The 15211-nt window shown below is 53.2% G+C and overlaps 5 protein-coding genes across 5 annotated transcripts; 3 read left to right on the top strand and 2 right to left on the bottom strand.

Moving 5' to 3' along the window:
* Positions 1 to 244: 244 nt before the first annotated feature.
* Positions 245 to 954, top strand: CTAM01_00867 (uncharacterized protein; the record flags this gene model as incomplete). Its single annotated transcript, XM_060516913.1, has 3 exons — positions 245 to 462; positions 658 to 742; positions 871 to 954. 3 exons carry the CDS (start codon positions 245 to 247, stop codon positions 952 to 954), a joined length of 387 nt encoding a protein of 128 aa, XP_060388375.1.
* A 1363-nt stretch (positions 955 to 2317) lies between these two features.
* Positions 2318 to 4260, bottom strand: CTAM01_00866 (uncharacterized protein; the record flags this gene model as incomplete). Its single annotated transcript, XM_060516912.1, has 2 exons — positions 2318 to 3585; positions 3651 to 4260. The coding sequence occupies 2 exons, from the start codon at positions 4258 to 4260 to the stop codon at positions 2318 to 2320; spliced, it is 1878 nt and encodes a 625-aa protein (XP_060388374.1).
* Positions 4261 to 6627: 2367 nt separating this feature from the next.
* CTAM01_00865 (ribosomal protein L7Ae/L30e/S12e/Gadd45 family protein) lies at positions 6628 to 7172 on the bottom strand (the record flags this gene model as incomplete). Its single annotated transcript, XM_060516911.1, has 3 exons — positions 6628 to 6726; positions 6882 to 7068; positions 7126 to 7172. 3 exons carry the CDS (start codon positions 7170 to 7172, stop codon positions 6628 to 6630), a joined length of 333 nt encoding a protein of 110 aa, XP_060388373.1.
* A 398-nt stretch (positions 7173 to 7570) lies between these two features.
* CTAM01_00864 (ribosomal protein L10.e) lies at positions 7571 to 8546 on the top strand (the record flags this gene model as incomplete). Its single annotated transcript, XM_060516910.1, has 3 exons — positions 7571 to 7615; positions 7866 to 8250; positions 8311 to 8546. 3 exons carry the CDS (start codon positions 7571 to 7573, stop codon positions 8544 to 8546), a joined length of 666 nt encoding a protein of 221 aa, XP_060388372.1.
* A 3315-nt stretch (positions 8547 to 11861) lies between these two features.
* Positions 11862 to 13589, top strand: CTAM01_00863 (uncharacterized protein; the record flags this gene model as incomplete). Its single annotated transcript, XM_060516909.1, has 1 exon — positions 11862 to 13589. One exon carries the CDS (start codon positions 11862 to 11864, stop codon positions 13587 to 13589), a length of 1728 nt encoding a protein of 575 aa, XP_060388371.1.
* Between the last annotated feature and the right edge of the window lie 1622 nt (positions 13590 to 15211).

The raw sequence follows: 15211 nt of genomic DNA, 5'->3' as shown, positions 1-15211 counted from the left end.
TTTTGTGTGAGGCAGTCGGATAAGCTTCGGGACATGCCATCTTGCGTATTCGTGAACACCCTCCGAAATAACGCAAACGACTGAGTGTATTATGCCATTCGCTGGCTGCCCGCCCTTCTTCCCGAGTCATATAACACTTCGAGAACAGCATTCGAGGCGCTGATTTCTACTCGCTTTGAACTAGATACTTCTTCACATTTCAACGTAACTCTCCCAACGATAACAAACAACACATAGATACACCATGCCCGTCATCACCACAAAGGAGTCTGCTTCGGCCGTCGCCGCGGCCCTCGTGGCCGAGGCCAGCGAGACCAAGCCGGCTTTCCTCGTCGTCTACGCGTCGCACCGCAACGGAAAGTCTTGGTGCGGCGACTGTACAGCCGCGGAGCCGTACATTGAGAAGAAGTTTGGCGGCGGCGAAGAGACCGTCCGGGTTGTTTACGCGGGGCTGCCCGATGAGTGAGTTGAACCTGTTCCTCCCCTGACACTTTCGATCCCCCCCCCCCCTCCCCCCCGCTTCGTGTATAATATAGTAATTGCACGGACAAAAGCCGCTCTTTATCCATATTGATGTATCATCTGCGGGAAATCATTCCCTCAGAAAGGAGACTGTTGAAAATGACATTTTTTTGCTGATGATTACTTTCATGGCAGATGGAGAACGAAGGAGAACCCGTGGAGACAGGCGCCGTTCAACGTGACCAACCTGCCTACTCTCATCAAGGTCTCAGGAGAAAAGGTACGTCATTTGCTGTTTTGTTCCGAAATTCCCCAGTCCCCCTCTTTCTCACGGGGTACGCGATTACTATACTGCACTCTGCATGAAGAAGACTGGATAGCGGCCTTTACTAATCAATGCAATGATAGAGGTGGGAGAAGCTGGTCGAGGCGGACGTCTACGACCAGAAAAAGCTTGACGCCTTTGTCGGCAGCGGCAGCAGTCGATTGTAAGCGCTTGGAAAGCACTGATAGCCTATGAATAAAGAATCAAGTGAAAGAGAAAGTGAAGTCAAAACACCAGCATACTCTAGAGCAGGGGTTTTCAAGTCCTCCTATCAGTGAATCACAATAGAGCCAGCAAAGTGCGAAGACGAGATCACGGTAGTATGGAAAGTCTAGACCACTCTTGTGTAAGCAATGGTTCCGTTCCTATGGAAATGGACAGTTGAAGATAGCCTGGAGTATTTCTAGGCTCACCCGGATTTCTGCAATTGAGTAAACAGTTGAGCGAAAATAAGCATATTTCTTGTCCAACGAGAGAATGGGGTCGGGCCCCTACTCCGTATCATCCGATTACTGAAGAGGCTGTCTAGTCGGCCTCCAGAGGGAGTTGTGTCTGTGCATGTGCGTAGTCGGACAGTCTGATGGAGTCGAAGAGAGACAAGATAGATGGGGTCACGGTTGAGGTGAAATCTGGAGAGGAAGGGAATGGAGAGCAGGAGGTATTCCTTGGAAGAGCCTGGAGAGGTTGAGATTCTATGAGATTTAGATGACTATCCACCTCCGACGTAATTATTCCTGTCATCTTCAACTTCGAGCTTGATGAGAGACGCACCTGACGATGAACCTCATAGAAAGTCAAGCCTCCTCTCGTGCCAGAGATCTTACAGATCATACAACCTGGTCCGGATCTGCAGGCTACCAGTTCACGACATCACAGATATTGCGAGAGACAAGAAACAAAAGTCTAACTAACGTCAAGCCATCTTAGCATTACTCATGTATCTATCCAACATTGCGTCTAGCCCGGCCATAGCCAAAAGGACTCATACATCCGTAAAGCCATATCGTAGTAGCAGACGCTTGTCATCAAGTTTCCAGCACCCATTCAAGGTAATGCTGCCTGTTCATGATCGAAGAAGAAGCAAAACACCGCCAGGGAAGCTTCCCCTCTCCATGTCAATAATCCACATCCATCTCCAGCAGTCCATACAAATGTCTCTGCCTGCCTCCCTTTCCCCGGTGAAAACTGAAGAGTAGATATAGTGTAGTGTTTAGTACCCAAAATATAAAAAGGCATAAACATATAGCCATAAGAAGAGGAAAGAAGCCAAACAATAATATCCACAAAATGGACAGCGCCTCCAGACCCAGCATTTCGTCGTACACTACCCGCAAATGCCAACCGAGAACCCGTGTGCAGAGAGAAAACCAAGCAGCGCAGATCAGGGGGTATCCCGTCGTGTATCTTTTTTGCTTTCCTTATTCAACAATGCCCAAGTCCGGTACTAAGATGAGGTTGGATAAGAGGGAAGAAATCTATGCGATGCAAAGCAAAGGAGGTCATAAACATAACGGCGTCACTATGTGCCGATTACTCGGGGATGGCTTCGTTGGATCCGGGGGCAGCGGCGCCCTCTTCCTTCTTGCCCCAGCCGGAGGCCCAGCCCATCCAGCTGGATCGCTTATTGTTCTCCTGCTTGGCCTCGTTGTTCTCCTGCACCAGGCGCAGAGGACGGGGCTTGTTGCCGGCAAAAGTGGTCTGCTTCTCGTGGTGAGACCGCGGAGGGGACTGCGAGGGAGGCGTACCAGTGAGGTCATTGGAGTCGCCGCTGGTGCTCGAGGTCTCGCTGCGCATGCCCGGGAAGTTACCTGCTGTGGGTGCTTGCTGGCCGCTGGGTGCCCGCGCGGCTGCGTTGGGGTTGCCACCGAAGAAGGTCTGCGACGTTCGCGGAGTACGAGGGGAGCCGAGGGGCGGGGAAATAGGTCCATCCGGTCCCCTGTACATCTGGTTGACGAGGTTAACACCAGTGAACTGCTCGCTCATCGGGCGCGCACGGCGGGTGCTGGAGGAACGGGTCATATTCCCGATAGGAATGCGAGGCGCCGTCTCTGGGTCCGTATGTGCCGAGTTGGCTGGTTGGGCCGAAGGCATGTAAGACATGGGCCTTTGTTTGGGCTTGTTTGGGCCGACGGCCATGGTCTTGGCTCGCTGCAATAGCGACGCTCCGGACGCGCCCTCCTTCGGCGGAGCGGGGAGATCTTTGTTGGTGTTTGCAGCCGGCTTGATCTCGGTGGAGGTATCCAAGATGTGCTCGAAATCTTGGTGCTGCAGAAGCCTTTCAATGATCTTGTTGATGTAAAGGGTCAATGCCTTGTTCTGGTCCTTCATGGACTTGAGCTCCGATTCGAGGCGGCGGGAATGCTCGTTGTCGTTACCACCGGCATCTGATGCATCCTCGGACAGCTCATCTGCCAAGCTTGCGCCTCCGGACCGGCCCTCCAGCGCATTGAGCGCATCCTGGTTGGCGGAAACACCCATGTAGCTGAAATCATTCTTAGAGAAATCACCATTGAGCGTCTTCTCCTGGAGAAGCAGTTGGTAGCTCTCGTTATCCTCCATGAGGCGGGCATTGGCCATGCGGGCTTCCATCAGCAGGCGTTCAACCTCCTGCAGTCTGCCGCCACCCTGGTTCTCAGACTCGACCAGCTTGATTTGGGCCTCGGCAAGTTCAAGCCGCAGTGATTCGATCAGCTTATCCTTCTGGAGCAAAAGCTTCGAGTTGTTTCGTGAATCGCTGCGGTTGAGGGACGAAGGAGGGGCGAAACTGCCGTTGTCAACGTTGGGAGATGTTGCTGCTGCTGAAGAATTGTTAGCTTCGGGCCTTCTGGCTTGACAGGGTCAAACTTGCATTGTCTTGAAGGACGGCCCTCCTCATCATTCCGCTGCGACAAGTTGTCCTTCAGTCTTTGGATGATGGTCTGCATCTCCTCCTCTCTGTTGGACATTTCTTCCTTCTCCTTGGTCATGGAGCTTCGCTCGGCCTCGTAGATTGCTTCCATCTCTCGCATCTTCTTGGCGGCATCTCTCTTCTCATTTTTCAGCGACTCAATCTGCTCTTCAGTTTCGTGCACCTTCTCCTCCAGCTTGGAAGACTCCTTGATTGCATCGTCTAATCTCGTCTGCAGCACTTCGACCTGTTTCCTGTACTGATCAGAGGAGATCTCGGCCTTGGAAAGGCGTTCCTTGAGGTCGTCCAATAGCGCAAGGGTTTCGGCTCTCGCAGCCTCCTCGGCCTCAGAACTACCGTTGCCATTGCTGTTGCTCAGGACAGAATCCCGCCTTGTTGCAGCTGCACGAGCGGAAACGGGAGTTCCTGAGCGAGCTGGTGCTCTGCGCGCAGCAGATGCAGCCGTGGGCGTGGAGGATCGCGTCGGCGTTCTCGCAGGAGAAGCAGAAGGGGTTGATGCAGAATCTGTCGAGGAAACGCGACCGACGCCCGCAGCGGGCGGTTTCTTTGCTGTAGCAGCGGACATGGTATCGCGGTGAGGATTTGTTGTGGCGATGATTGTTGTTGCAGTTCGCAGCGGAGGGTTACCTGGGGAAACGGAGGTAAGCGAGGAGACTCGTCGAGAAGGGAAGAAGGGAAAAAAAAAAGAGTTGGCGGTCAAGGGCAGTGCGGAAAGTTATTTCTGTAGTGACGATGTTCCGTTCCAGAGAGAAGAGGCTATCTCACCAAATGTATGTAGTTGCTTATTCTTGGAACAGGTGACGCGGAACACACAACAGCGGGAAAGTTGTCGATCGTTGGGCTCCCCAGATATGCGAAAGGCAGATGATAGCCAAATAGGAGTGCGGTGCAGAACGGGAGGGTGTGCAGCAGCTTTGCAAGCTTAAGTCAGACGGTGTCAGCCCAGCAGGAAGTGCCTCTCAGACAATGGAAGTACTTTGTGTTCCCAAGTAGACACTTAGGTTGGGTTCCTCTCTTCTTTCGAGGGGAAAGTGCAGCGAGTGTCGGTGTCGGTGTCGGTTGTCCAGTCCACAGGTTGCAGTGAATTTCCGATATTTCGGGGCTGCTCCAGGGGGTCTAATTCGCTAGCCCGTGCAGGAAGGGGAAGACGTGGGCCAACCAGGAAACGAGGAATGGAACGGGAACAATGCTCTTCACCCTTCCAACCCCGGCGCCACTAAACGTTTTCGCCGGGTTGCGTTGCTTGTTGCTTGAGCACCCTGCAGAGTGCAGACTGCAAAAGAGACGGGAATGCCGTGGACGCACTAACTAAGTTTACCTGCGAACGCCTCTGTAGACTGACCGTCATCCAGCAAGCCTATCCGTAGGTACCTGGGGATAGTTTGCGGGTAGGTCACCGTGGAACTCTCGAGTGGTTTGACACCTTCTTGACGGCGCAAATTAGTGTGGTAGGTCAGGCAACGGAAACCTTCTCTGGCGTGCTATTTTCGATGAATCCTTTCGCTGCCTTTTCAGGCTCTTGTTCGGTCCCGTATTGTGTTGCGCTGAGCTGAGACTACACTCGTTGGGATGCGTCCGAGGTAACTCTCGTTTCAGTCCCGTCTCTTGGTCACCCGGTGCTCGAAGCTTGAGTAGATGGCGGGCGATGACGGCAGTGCCAGGCAGTGGCCAGCGCTGCGAATGTGGTGCTGCAGACGCCGTCTCGTCTTTGGTTGAGATGGGATGAATGATAACCTTCTTTGCTGTCTGGTTTCTTTCCGAGTTCTTGGGTCACTCGGGGAGCTGGCTTCTAGACGACCGGTATGAAATAGAGGAATACTAAACACGTTTATAGACCGATTCCAGTGATACCAGCCCATCGCGTTTTCAATAACAATAACACGTAGACCGCAAGAACCATCATGAACGAATAGGATCACAATGCTTTCTGGCTCTCGATTGAAACACCCTCGTTCGCTGTCCAGACAGCCAGGCATTGCCCTTGGTGAGTAGCTCTTGGTCACGTTCGCTTCACTTTAGCCTGTACTCCTGTCGTCTGCTGGTCGACTGTCAGGAGCACTGGTAGTCAGGTACCTGTCAGTAGTAGACAGCCACCAAGCTGTCTTAGCAAGCGAAGCACATGCAACGGGTAAGGGTCTCACGCAACCTGCACCCCTATTCTCCCCGTGGTGAGCAGCTGGAAGGCGGAGCCCGTCGATGTTAGTGGGCTCGGCCCGTCTCTGTACCCAGGGATCCCATCGAGTCATTGGACGGCACTCTGCACGAGACCGGCCAGAACTGACCGTGGTGGGAACCGTGAAATTATTCTCATGTTGCCATCAATGCAAAACTTCTGACGGCCTTCCAGATTCAGGTTCAAGGCCCAGAAGCCCTGTCAGATCTCTAGCTAATTTCCTGACCATGAGCCGGTAAAATGGTCAGCATTGGGCTCGACAGACTCGACGACCAGATGCTGATTACCTTCCGAGCACAGGGATGGCGGGGTGGGTAGCCAACTTTATGATAAAAGAGTCCCTTGTGCCGAGGCCGGGTTGAAGTGTGATGTCGGAATAAACATTCACCTGCCAGCAATTAGGGATTATTCAGTGTGTCAGTCATAGTCAGTTGCTGTCTCGCCTTTGGCTGCCATCTTGATTTTGGGGCTGGCATGTAACAATGCACCTCGTCTTGTCAGATTCCAGCATGGCAAGGAGGTTCGTTGAGTTGTCACGCAATCCAGAAACACCGAATGACATCGTAAAGTGGCTGAGTAACAGGCGAGTCCTTTTTGATTCAAAGTGCCTATGATCTTTCATAAAGTCATGTCCTTGACAATCCCGAGGTATCATAGCGGCATATCCCAAGCCGCGATCCCGAATTGCGGGATGCATTTTTTCTTTTCCTTCGACCATATTCCCCAACGCCGTTACCAGCCAGACCGGACTCAATCCACTTAAGCGACCTGGTCGCTGAGGATGTCGGAGTCACCGGCATCGATGATGGCCAAGGTACCACAGCGGAAGAGCTTTCCGACGGCAGTTCCCATCTCGATCTGAAGAGGGGTAGCAAGTTAGCTTTATTCACCCTCCAAAGCCTGAGAGACTTCTTCGCTGGGTTGACCAAGAGACTGGAGGTCTTCGAGATCGGTAGCAAGAGAAGGTCGGGAGCGAGGCAGTGCCAGCTCCCTTCTGTGCGAGAACAACTTACGTTGGTGCCACCGAAGTGGTGAACGGGGACCTTGCTCAACATGGCGTAGTACTCGAGCTCAGACTTGCGGAGAGGAGGAGTGTTGCCAGCAATGAGGACGAGCTTGGCCTTGCCGGTGCGGAGGGTCTTGAGGGTCTCCTTGTATCCCAGCACGATGCGACCAGACTTGACAACAAGAGCAAGCTTGCTACGGGAGGGTTAGACCATGACCAGAGCAAGACGTTTTGGATGCAAGTCAGCATACCTGTTGATGGAGTTCTGGTCCTTCTTCGCCTTCTTAACGGGAGCCATTGCGAATGATTTGTCGGGTGAATTGGCTGGGTGGTTAGGTCTGGTGGTCGCTGGGCGTTGAGGCTCGTTGTCGTTCTCAAAGGGAAAAAAAAGATCGCGGAGTTTTGGAGTTTATTTTTTCGATTTGTAAGCCCCACACGCCGGGGAGTCACTTCGGCAAGGCGCATCCAATCAACGCTGCGTATTCACCGCGCTCTTAACCCTAAAGTGGATCCCAGCATGGCCACCTGCTCATTCCGCTTTGCTGAGAAATCAATCGTATTGTCCTTGTCTGATCGCAATCGCCGCAACCTATTCAAAAGTGAGTGACGCCCAGGTTCTGGAGACGAATTCCAACCCACCAACTAACCAACACATAGCAGTAACGAGTGATCCCGTGAGATCTCAATACCGTCAAAATGGCCCGTCGTCCCGCTCGTTGCTACCGGTACTGCAAGAACAAGGTGAGCGACTCCTGTCAAATCCTGGACTCCCGCGAATTCCGACATCCCACGAAATCCCGTGCATCGAAAGAGGAGGATCGAAGTACTGCTTGGGAAGAGGCGACACATTGACGGAGAAGTCGGCAACAACTTTTCTCTGACTTTCGACGATCGGAATGACGCACTTGATGAAGTGGGATGGAGGGGATTATCGCAGGCTTGGGAGCAACATACAGACATCGGTCGTCATACTAACTGATCATTTCTTCAGCCGTACCCCAAGTCGCGCTTCAACCGCGGTGTCCCCGACCCCAAGATTCGCATCTTCGATCTTGGCCGCAAGAAGGCGACTGTCGATGACTTCCCTCTCTGCATCCACATGGTCTCCAACGAGTACGAGCAGCTGAGTTCCGAGGCTCTCGAGGCCGCTCGCATTTGCGCCAACAAGTACTTCGTCAAGACCGCCGGAAAGGAGTCCTTCCACCTTCGCGTCCGCGCCCACCCCTTCCACGTCGTCCGTATCAACAAGATGTTGTCTTGCGCCGGTGCCGATAGACTGCAGACTGGTATGCGTGGTGCCTGGGGTAAGCCCAACGGCACTGTCGCCCGTGTCAACATTGGCCAGATCATCATGTCCATCCGTACTCGTGACTCCAGTACGTTATACCTCCCTCTAGAAACCAACGAAAAAACGATGTCACTAACACACCAAACAGACAAGGCTGTTGCCCTCGAGGCCCTCCGCCGCTCTCAGTACAAGTTCCCTGGTCGCCAGAAAATCATTATCTCCAAGAACTGGGGCTTCACCCCCCTTCGCCGCGAGGAGTACCTCGAGAAGAAGGCTGCTGGCCGCGTCAAGGTCGATGGTGCCTACGTTCAGTTCCTTGCCAACCACGGCTCCCTCGAGCAGAACATGAAGCGCTTCCCCGATGCTTTCGCCTCTGAGGCTTAAGTTAGTGGTTTCGGCTTTCTTCTGGGATTTGGGTTTCTACGGGCTGGCGTCTAAAGTGGTTGCATGTCAACATGATGAGAGTCATGCCGCGGCAGACTCTAGATAGGAATTCAATCATTGACACTTCACAACATCATGCCTCTATGCTACATGACGAATGGGAACGGGATTATCAACTGCGTACTAGCTTCATGAGTTGGGCTTTAGAAGACGCTTGATGATCGAGCCTAGCGGGAAATAAAAACAGATACCATCCATCATTTTGAGACCTGCAGATGAGCCAAGATACGTGAGGCTGAACCAAGGATGATGTCAACCTGAAATGGTAAGTTTCTAAAGTGACATGCCGTGCCAGACTCTTTAGAGCCCGTGGATCACCCGCAGCAGAGTGTGACACCACGAGGGCGGCGGGCACGGCCTCAGCTGGGTCACGCGGACGAACCCCTCCAACCATCATCTGCTCAGCTTCGCCTGGGATGTCTTAACATTGACAGGAGTCACTGAGAGGGAACCACCATCTAATTTCACGGAAAAAAAATTAGTGGCGAGGTTTGATGCTGCATGGGATGGAGCCTTTGTGAGGCAAATAGTACGTAATTCATGCTGAGAAATGCACAGAAGAAACGAGAGGAAGGGAAAAAATTTTTTGTCCCTTTTCTCTCGGGGACCCGGAAAGTGACCGTGATCTCGTAAGCGCAACGGCTGAATCAGACACCGTGAGCTGAGAGTCTACGGACACAGGTCCTGAATACATCGTATGGACAAAGTACGCAAGAATAGCATCTTACTTGCGTAACTGCGGTCATGTATCGTAGTATTGGGAGCCAGTGCAGGAACAGCCCGCCAAACCGCCTGAACAGCAGCGCCCTGTCAGAGGTGCAGCAGCAGGTGTAAGCGCAGGGCGAGGGGATGGGTGCGCGCCAGTCAAAGGCCGACATCAGATCTGGGGGCGAAGGGCTGGTTGGTGGGAATGAGATTGGGGTGCAGACACCGACCAACGGAGAACCTGGAACAAGCAGGCGGTCGAGCCGACGGACTCAACTCTCTCAGTAGTAGGACTCAGGAGAGGGACGGTGTGGTGGTGCAGCGTGGGCGGCGATCAGGTCCCACCGAGATCCCAGGTGACCTAAATGACGTTATCGGGATTTCGGATGGTGCTCGGTGTAAGACTTCCTTGGAGAGACGTTGGGAAAGGGAGGTAGGTACCGGTCCGCGAAGTTTGAAATGTCTTCCTAGGCTCTAGACTCTCCCGGGTTATTTGGTTGAGGAGACCGGAAAGTACCTTTGGGACCTTCTGACTCCTGAGGGTTTACGACTCGTGAGAGGTTCGAGAAACCTCCCCAAGCTTGCTCCGAAAGTCGGCATGAAGGTCGCCAACTACCCGAAAATGAGCGAAAAGAGTCAGTTTTCAGAGCATCCAGAGTGGAATGGGTGACACATTGGACAAAATTTCTCTCCTTTCCCTTACCACTTCCGATGCTGAATGGGACCCTAGCATATTAAAGTAGACTCGGAGCTGGGAGGGGCATTGATCTCGGTGATAAGCTGTTGGGCGGTTGTCTTCCATTTCGATGGGATTTCCTAGACTTCTGCGACTAGCAAAGAAGGCATCATGGCAAGCATGGATCTGCTTGTTGGTCGGGAACAGATAGCCACCAACGTGACACCAACCCCTCGGTGGCTTTACGTACGAGACGGATGCTATTCTACTGTACAGGAAGAACTGGCCAAGGAGAGAATGCTCCATAATTCGTAGTCTCCAGTTTGAAAGGTGTTCTTGGGATGATGTTGGCTCCATCTGTTGGGCGTATCTGCAACCGTCGTGCGAAGCTGGCGGTACGATTTCGACATGCTCCGAGAAATGACACCAACATAACCTGACCTCTCTCTCTCTATCCCGGCGTGCCCGTATCCGCTCTAGAGGCGCTCTAACTTGCGTTTACCAGGGAAGAAAACAAAACAGAGTTCATAGCCCCCCTCCATTCGAGTGTTGCCGCCATGTCTCATCAATCATCATGTCCGCCGCTCAGGGCGCATCTGAACTATTGCATACGGGAAAGGTGTGGCAGACCCTCCACGTAGCCAGTAGACGGCGAGCCAGCCAGTCTCTAAGAGGGCCCTAACGCCATCAGCACCTCATAAGTCAAATCAGCCCAGCTCTCAAGTCTGTCCATGTATGAGGTGGGTGAGTCGGCTGTCACTTTTTGGGCGCTCAGGCATTCTGACACCCTGGGGGAAGCATGGTGGATGGACGTCGTGGTGATCTCTGGCCTTCCCTTCAAGTAAACCACCTCAAATCGGGACGGAGGACAAAAAACCAGTAGTCCAAAGCTTGTACCTATTCCCCTCCTCAAAGCTTGCTGAGCGGTTGGAACCTGGGACTTGGGTACCTCTCCAATCCCCACCTTGCGTTTATTTCTTCTTCCTCTTCTCCTATCTGCTCAACCGACAACCGGAATGTCCCAGAGTCATGGATCAAAGTCAAAGGTTCCATGGAGTTGATGTGGTGGTTTTGTCCTTGGATCCCTTGCCCGCCGCACGCGAGCACATCATCCACCCCCATTTCACTCCGACCCTGCGCCATTCACCCGCCTGGCCCCCTTCCAGACTCCAGTAGGTAGCCGTAGTGCACATTTGGGGCTCCTCCAATCTGCCTTTACCTTGGGCTCTCTGTATGTCTCTGTGTCTCCCCGGCTTGAGATTGTAGTCTGAGAGTACCGCTGTCCCGCCGAGTACGCCCACTTCTTCGGGGTTACTCGTAACGGCGCGCGGTGTAAGGTACATGACCGAAATGGTAAGTATTGTGTACTGAGGTACTTGGCCCGCACCCGCCCTTTTTAGTCGGTGACGCCTTAATCAGTGACAGACCCATTCACCGTCATCCAGTGTGGTCCAGCAGGAGAGATCCACCCCTCACACCCCCCTTATCCTCTTCTTATCATCTATCCCGCTTTCTTCCTTCCTTCCTGTCCGCTGTTGGTTCCAGTAGACTGCTGCCACATATATGCTGTGTGTGGCCTGTATCCGACCACTTCTTGACCTCTTTCCTATTATGAATGCCTGATCGACCTCGACCTTGAAGTCCTTCTCTTCACCGACTTTGGGACGTTGTCAAACGACAAACATACAACACTTGAACTAAACACGCTATTAATACGGGGCGCCGTTATCGAGGCGTCACTGCGACACCGCGACTGGGGGGGCTTATCGTGATTGTTCGCCCATCCTTTATCGGACGAACACAACTCAACTACTTACATACCATTTCGGCTTGTGTTTGTGCCAGATCGACGACTTGGTAACATCACAAACACCATGGCTTTCCATCAACCTACCCGGCGGCCTTCGCAGCAGCGTGCTGCCCGCCCTGTGCAAGAGGAGGATCGCGACATTCCTCAACTCCACGTTCAAGACCCTGCTGCTACCGATGCCTCCCACTCGTGGGTACTCTTCGAACCGGCCGATGACACGACGACAGCTTCTTCCTACCTCAGCGAAGAGGAAGAGTCACTTCCCACACCGGGTCGATCAAGACTCAGTGACATAGGTAGCCTCAACACGTTCCTACACTCGGCCCGCGACACAGAGTCCCGGCAGTCGGGTGTCCTCTCAAGTGCCATCGATGAAGAATCAGTCGAGGACGATGCTGAGCTCGACAGCCTCGACAGCCATCTCCCCGAATTCAGGACGATCCCAAGCCTTTACACACATTCTGCTGGTGCTGCTGGGGCGCAAAGTGTCCCCGTACTCCCCACACATGATGGCCTGGGCTCGTTCAGGCTAGACAACCCCGAGGTCCAGGAGCAGCTCTATGCATTTGAGAGATTCAACCCCAGACATGTACGAAGGCGCCGCGAGAGTCTTGAGCTAGCCCAGCTTGAGATGGAAATAGAGGAGGAGCAAGAGACACACAAGATGCAGAGAATCGAAGCTTGGCGACTGGAGCAGAGTCGCATCTTATTAGAGGAAATTAGTAGGGAGACTAGACGGCGGCGGCAGTCCATGGTCTCAGTCAGGCCAACGGTGACGACAGAAGAGAAGAAGGCCGAGGATGTTGCAAGCTTGAGTGTCATCGGAAATGAAGACGATGCTGACAGCATGGACTGGCACTACGAGTCGACTGACACCCAGGACAATGAGCGGGGCCTGCTCGCCAGGATCACCCACAAGGTTCTCAACGACCTGGGCATCGACGAGAGGTTACTCTCAATCTTGCTCGGAGAACAACTGCCGTCAGACGATGACTTGTCAACAACTCCCAAGACAGGCGCAGATTTATCCAACACACCCACTCAACAGTCCAATGACTCATCTTGGCAGCTGCGGGCGTTGGATCGTGTCGCAAAAGAGCTTGGCCTGATGGTCAATCAGCTTTCGCCGCATAATCATCCTGGTGCCTTCTCAACTTACACTCGCATGCAGCAAATGCCTATTCCTTACGCAGGCCTGCCAGCTATACCAGAGTCGAGCGCTGATACGGCAATGGCTCCCGTAGCACGAGAAGCATCGACCAAGATGCCTGAATTCCAGCCAACAATGGTTCAACACGCGCGCCCCATCAATATCCCCGCTACCCGGCCCCAGTTGGATCCTCCCGTCACTTTGACTAGGGATGAGTCAACCCCATTGCCTGCTACCTTTACCCAAGAGGAATGGGAGCAAGACTTGGACGTCAACCTCGTCTTCAGGTACTTGCGATCCCGCTTCAGCTCGCGGTCGACGCCTTCATCTACTTTCACAACCGGTACTTCCCATCTTGCCACTTCAAGCACGCCAGATACAGCAGCTAAGGCCGCGCGGGTGCGCCAGCATCACCCGCTCGTCTCCCGGGCCCGACAGGTAGAGCGGAGGACTTTCAAGGCGACGACACCATCTAGCCCCGCCGCTATAAGACACGCCTCCAGCTGTGCGAGTCAAAGTACGCGACGATCGGCGAGACGGAGCAGCGTTTCATCACGGCACTATTGGGATATCGGAGGTTCTATCGGAACGGGATCAGTCATCGCTTCGGTGGGCCCGATGGGCAGCTGGGGCGAAGTCTGAGTAGACGAGATCATCAGCAACAGCCGGGCAGAATCGTTCGTCTTATTTCTACTCTCTGCGACCGGCGGCTACCGGCCATGAACGGGCGTCTGTCTACAATAGATGTATTACTATTTGGGTCAGCGGGAGTTTTTGAGAACTGTCGCTTGTTTGACGGATATTGGGCACAGCATTAGCATATCACATCATGACGAGTAAGGGACTTAGAGTTGCTGAGCATCTACAGATCATATAAACATTATTGAGTTTGCGTAATTGAAACGTCTGGGCTATCCATCTCAAGTTGTTTACTTGCGTGATATCACTGGAGATCAAAGGACTTCGTTTTTCTGATGATACTCTCAGCGGATGATGCGTACACTGAGTTATGGACCTAGAATTGACGCTTGCATCAAAGAGTGAGAAAGACGTACCGGCAAAGGAACGAACCAGTCTTCCGGAACTCTGGCCGGTGGACCGGCTAGGCGGCGGCATATGTGGATCCTTGGCCCCGGGCGGGACGGGTCGAGTGACACAATCAAACTTGGCAGCCAAGCCGACGAGTACCAACCTACATACGTGCCTACCAGCCTAGTCCACTGTCCGCGGCAGATGGAAGATGAAAGTGAGTGTGCGACAAACCATTCGCAATTCACAAAACTTGTCTCGACTCCGCGAAACGAAGGATCGACAATGGATTATATCACTCAAGGCTCGTCACATTCTCCACCTTTGACTAGTCAGCGATGCAGATGGGCGCCAGGCTGTAACTCCCATTTCCCAAAGCCATGTTCACAGTTTCCTTTCCTGGGGTACACCTCCCCATGCAATAGGGAGAAAAGGGCTTACACTCAGTTTGCAGCCAACGACGCATGGCGAGGCTTGACTCTTGAGATTTGCACAACCTTGACAAACGTCGACCTGAATCTTTTGGATAAGGCTAGCGGGCGATTTTCCCACATGCTGCTTTTGCCTGAAGGCCAGTCATTTGATCAGGGCGCCTCGCGTACAGGGCGGGATCGCCGTGCGGGACCCCGGACGGACGCCTCACAGGTTTGCGAATGGATAGCATCATTGAGCGTCAGCCTAGCGTGGTCTTGTGTGCTTGGTCTGTTCTGCCCATCAAGCGACTAACACCAGGATCTGGAAATCCAGGGTACTGCTGTCTATCCTACGGTCCGTCTGTGTCGTTCACGTCCATCACGTCCATACGTTCTGTCTGCCTTTATCGAGTGCGCAATCAACTAGGTACGCGGGAAACGCATGCTTCGCTGCCTTCTTTGCTGTGCTTTGCCGCCGTCCCCGGACTCTGATCTGTGCTGAAATGTTTGGGAAAAGGAAGTGTTTACGGATAGTGTATAGTCGATCCAACCGCGTCAAACCAACGATAATGGCTCGGATTCTGTCCTTCCATCTCTGGAATGGAACGGCCATCTTAATCGTTGCTTCTTTGACCCTGCCCCTCCACAATGGCATACCCCTTGCTCAATGCTCATCGTAGTCTCGCGCTTTTCTATAGTGGAGCACGTTGTTTGGAACTAAGAAGCAGGACTGGGGGCTGATCAGAAGGTCACGGGAAGAGAAACGACTCCTGGTTGATGGTATCAAAAACACTGTGAATGTTGGAGTCGCGACTCGAGAAG

This window comes from Colletotrichum tamarilloi (assembly GCF_030869305.1).
Source record: "Colletotrichum tamarilloi strain Tom-12 chromosome Unknown Scaffold_2.1, whole genome shotgun sequence".
NCBI classification, from domain to species: Eukaryota; Fungi; Ascomycota; class Sordariomycetes; order Glomerellales; family Glomerellaceae; genus Colletotrichum; species Colletotrichum tamarilloi.
Note: the sequence above shows the minus strand (reverse complement) of the source record. Positions and strands in the feature narration are given on the sequence as shown.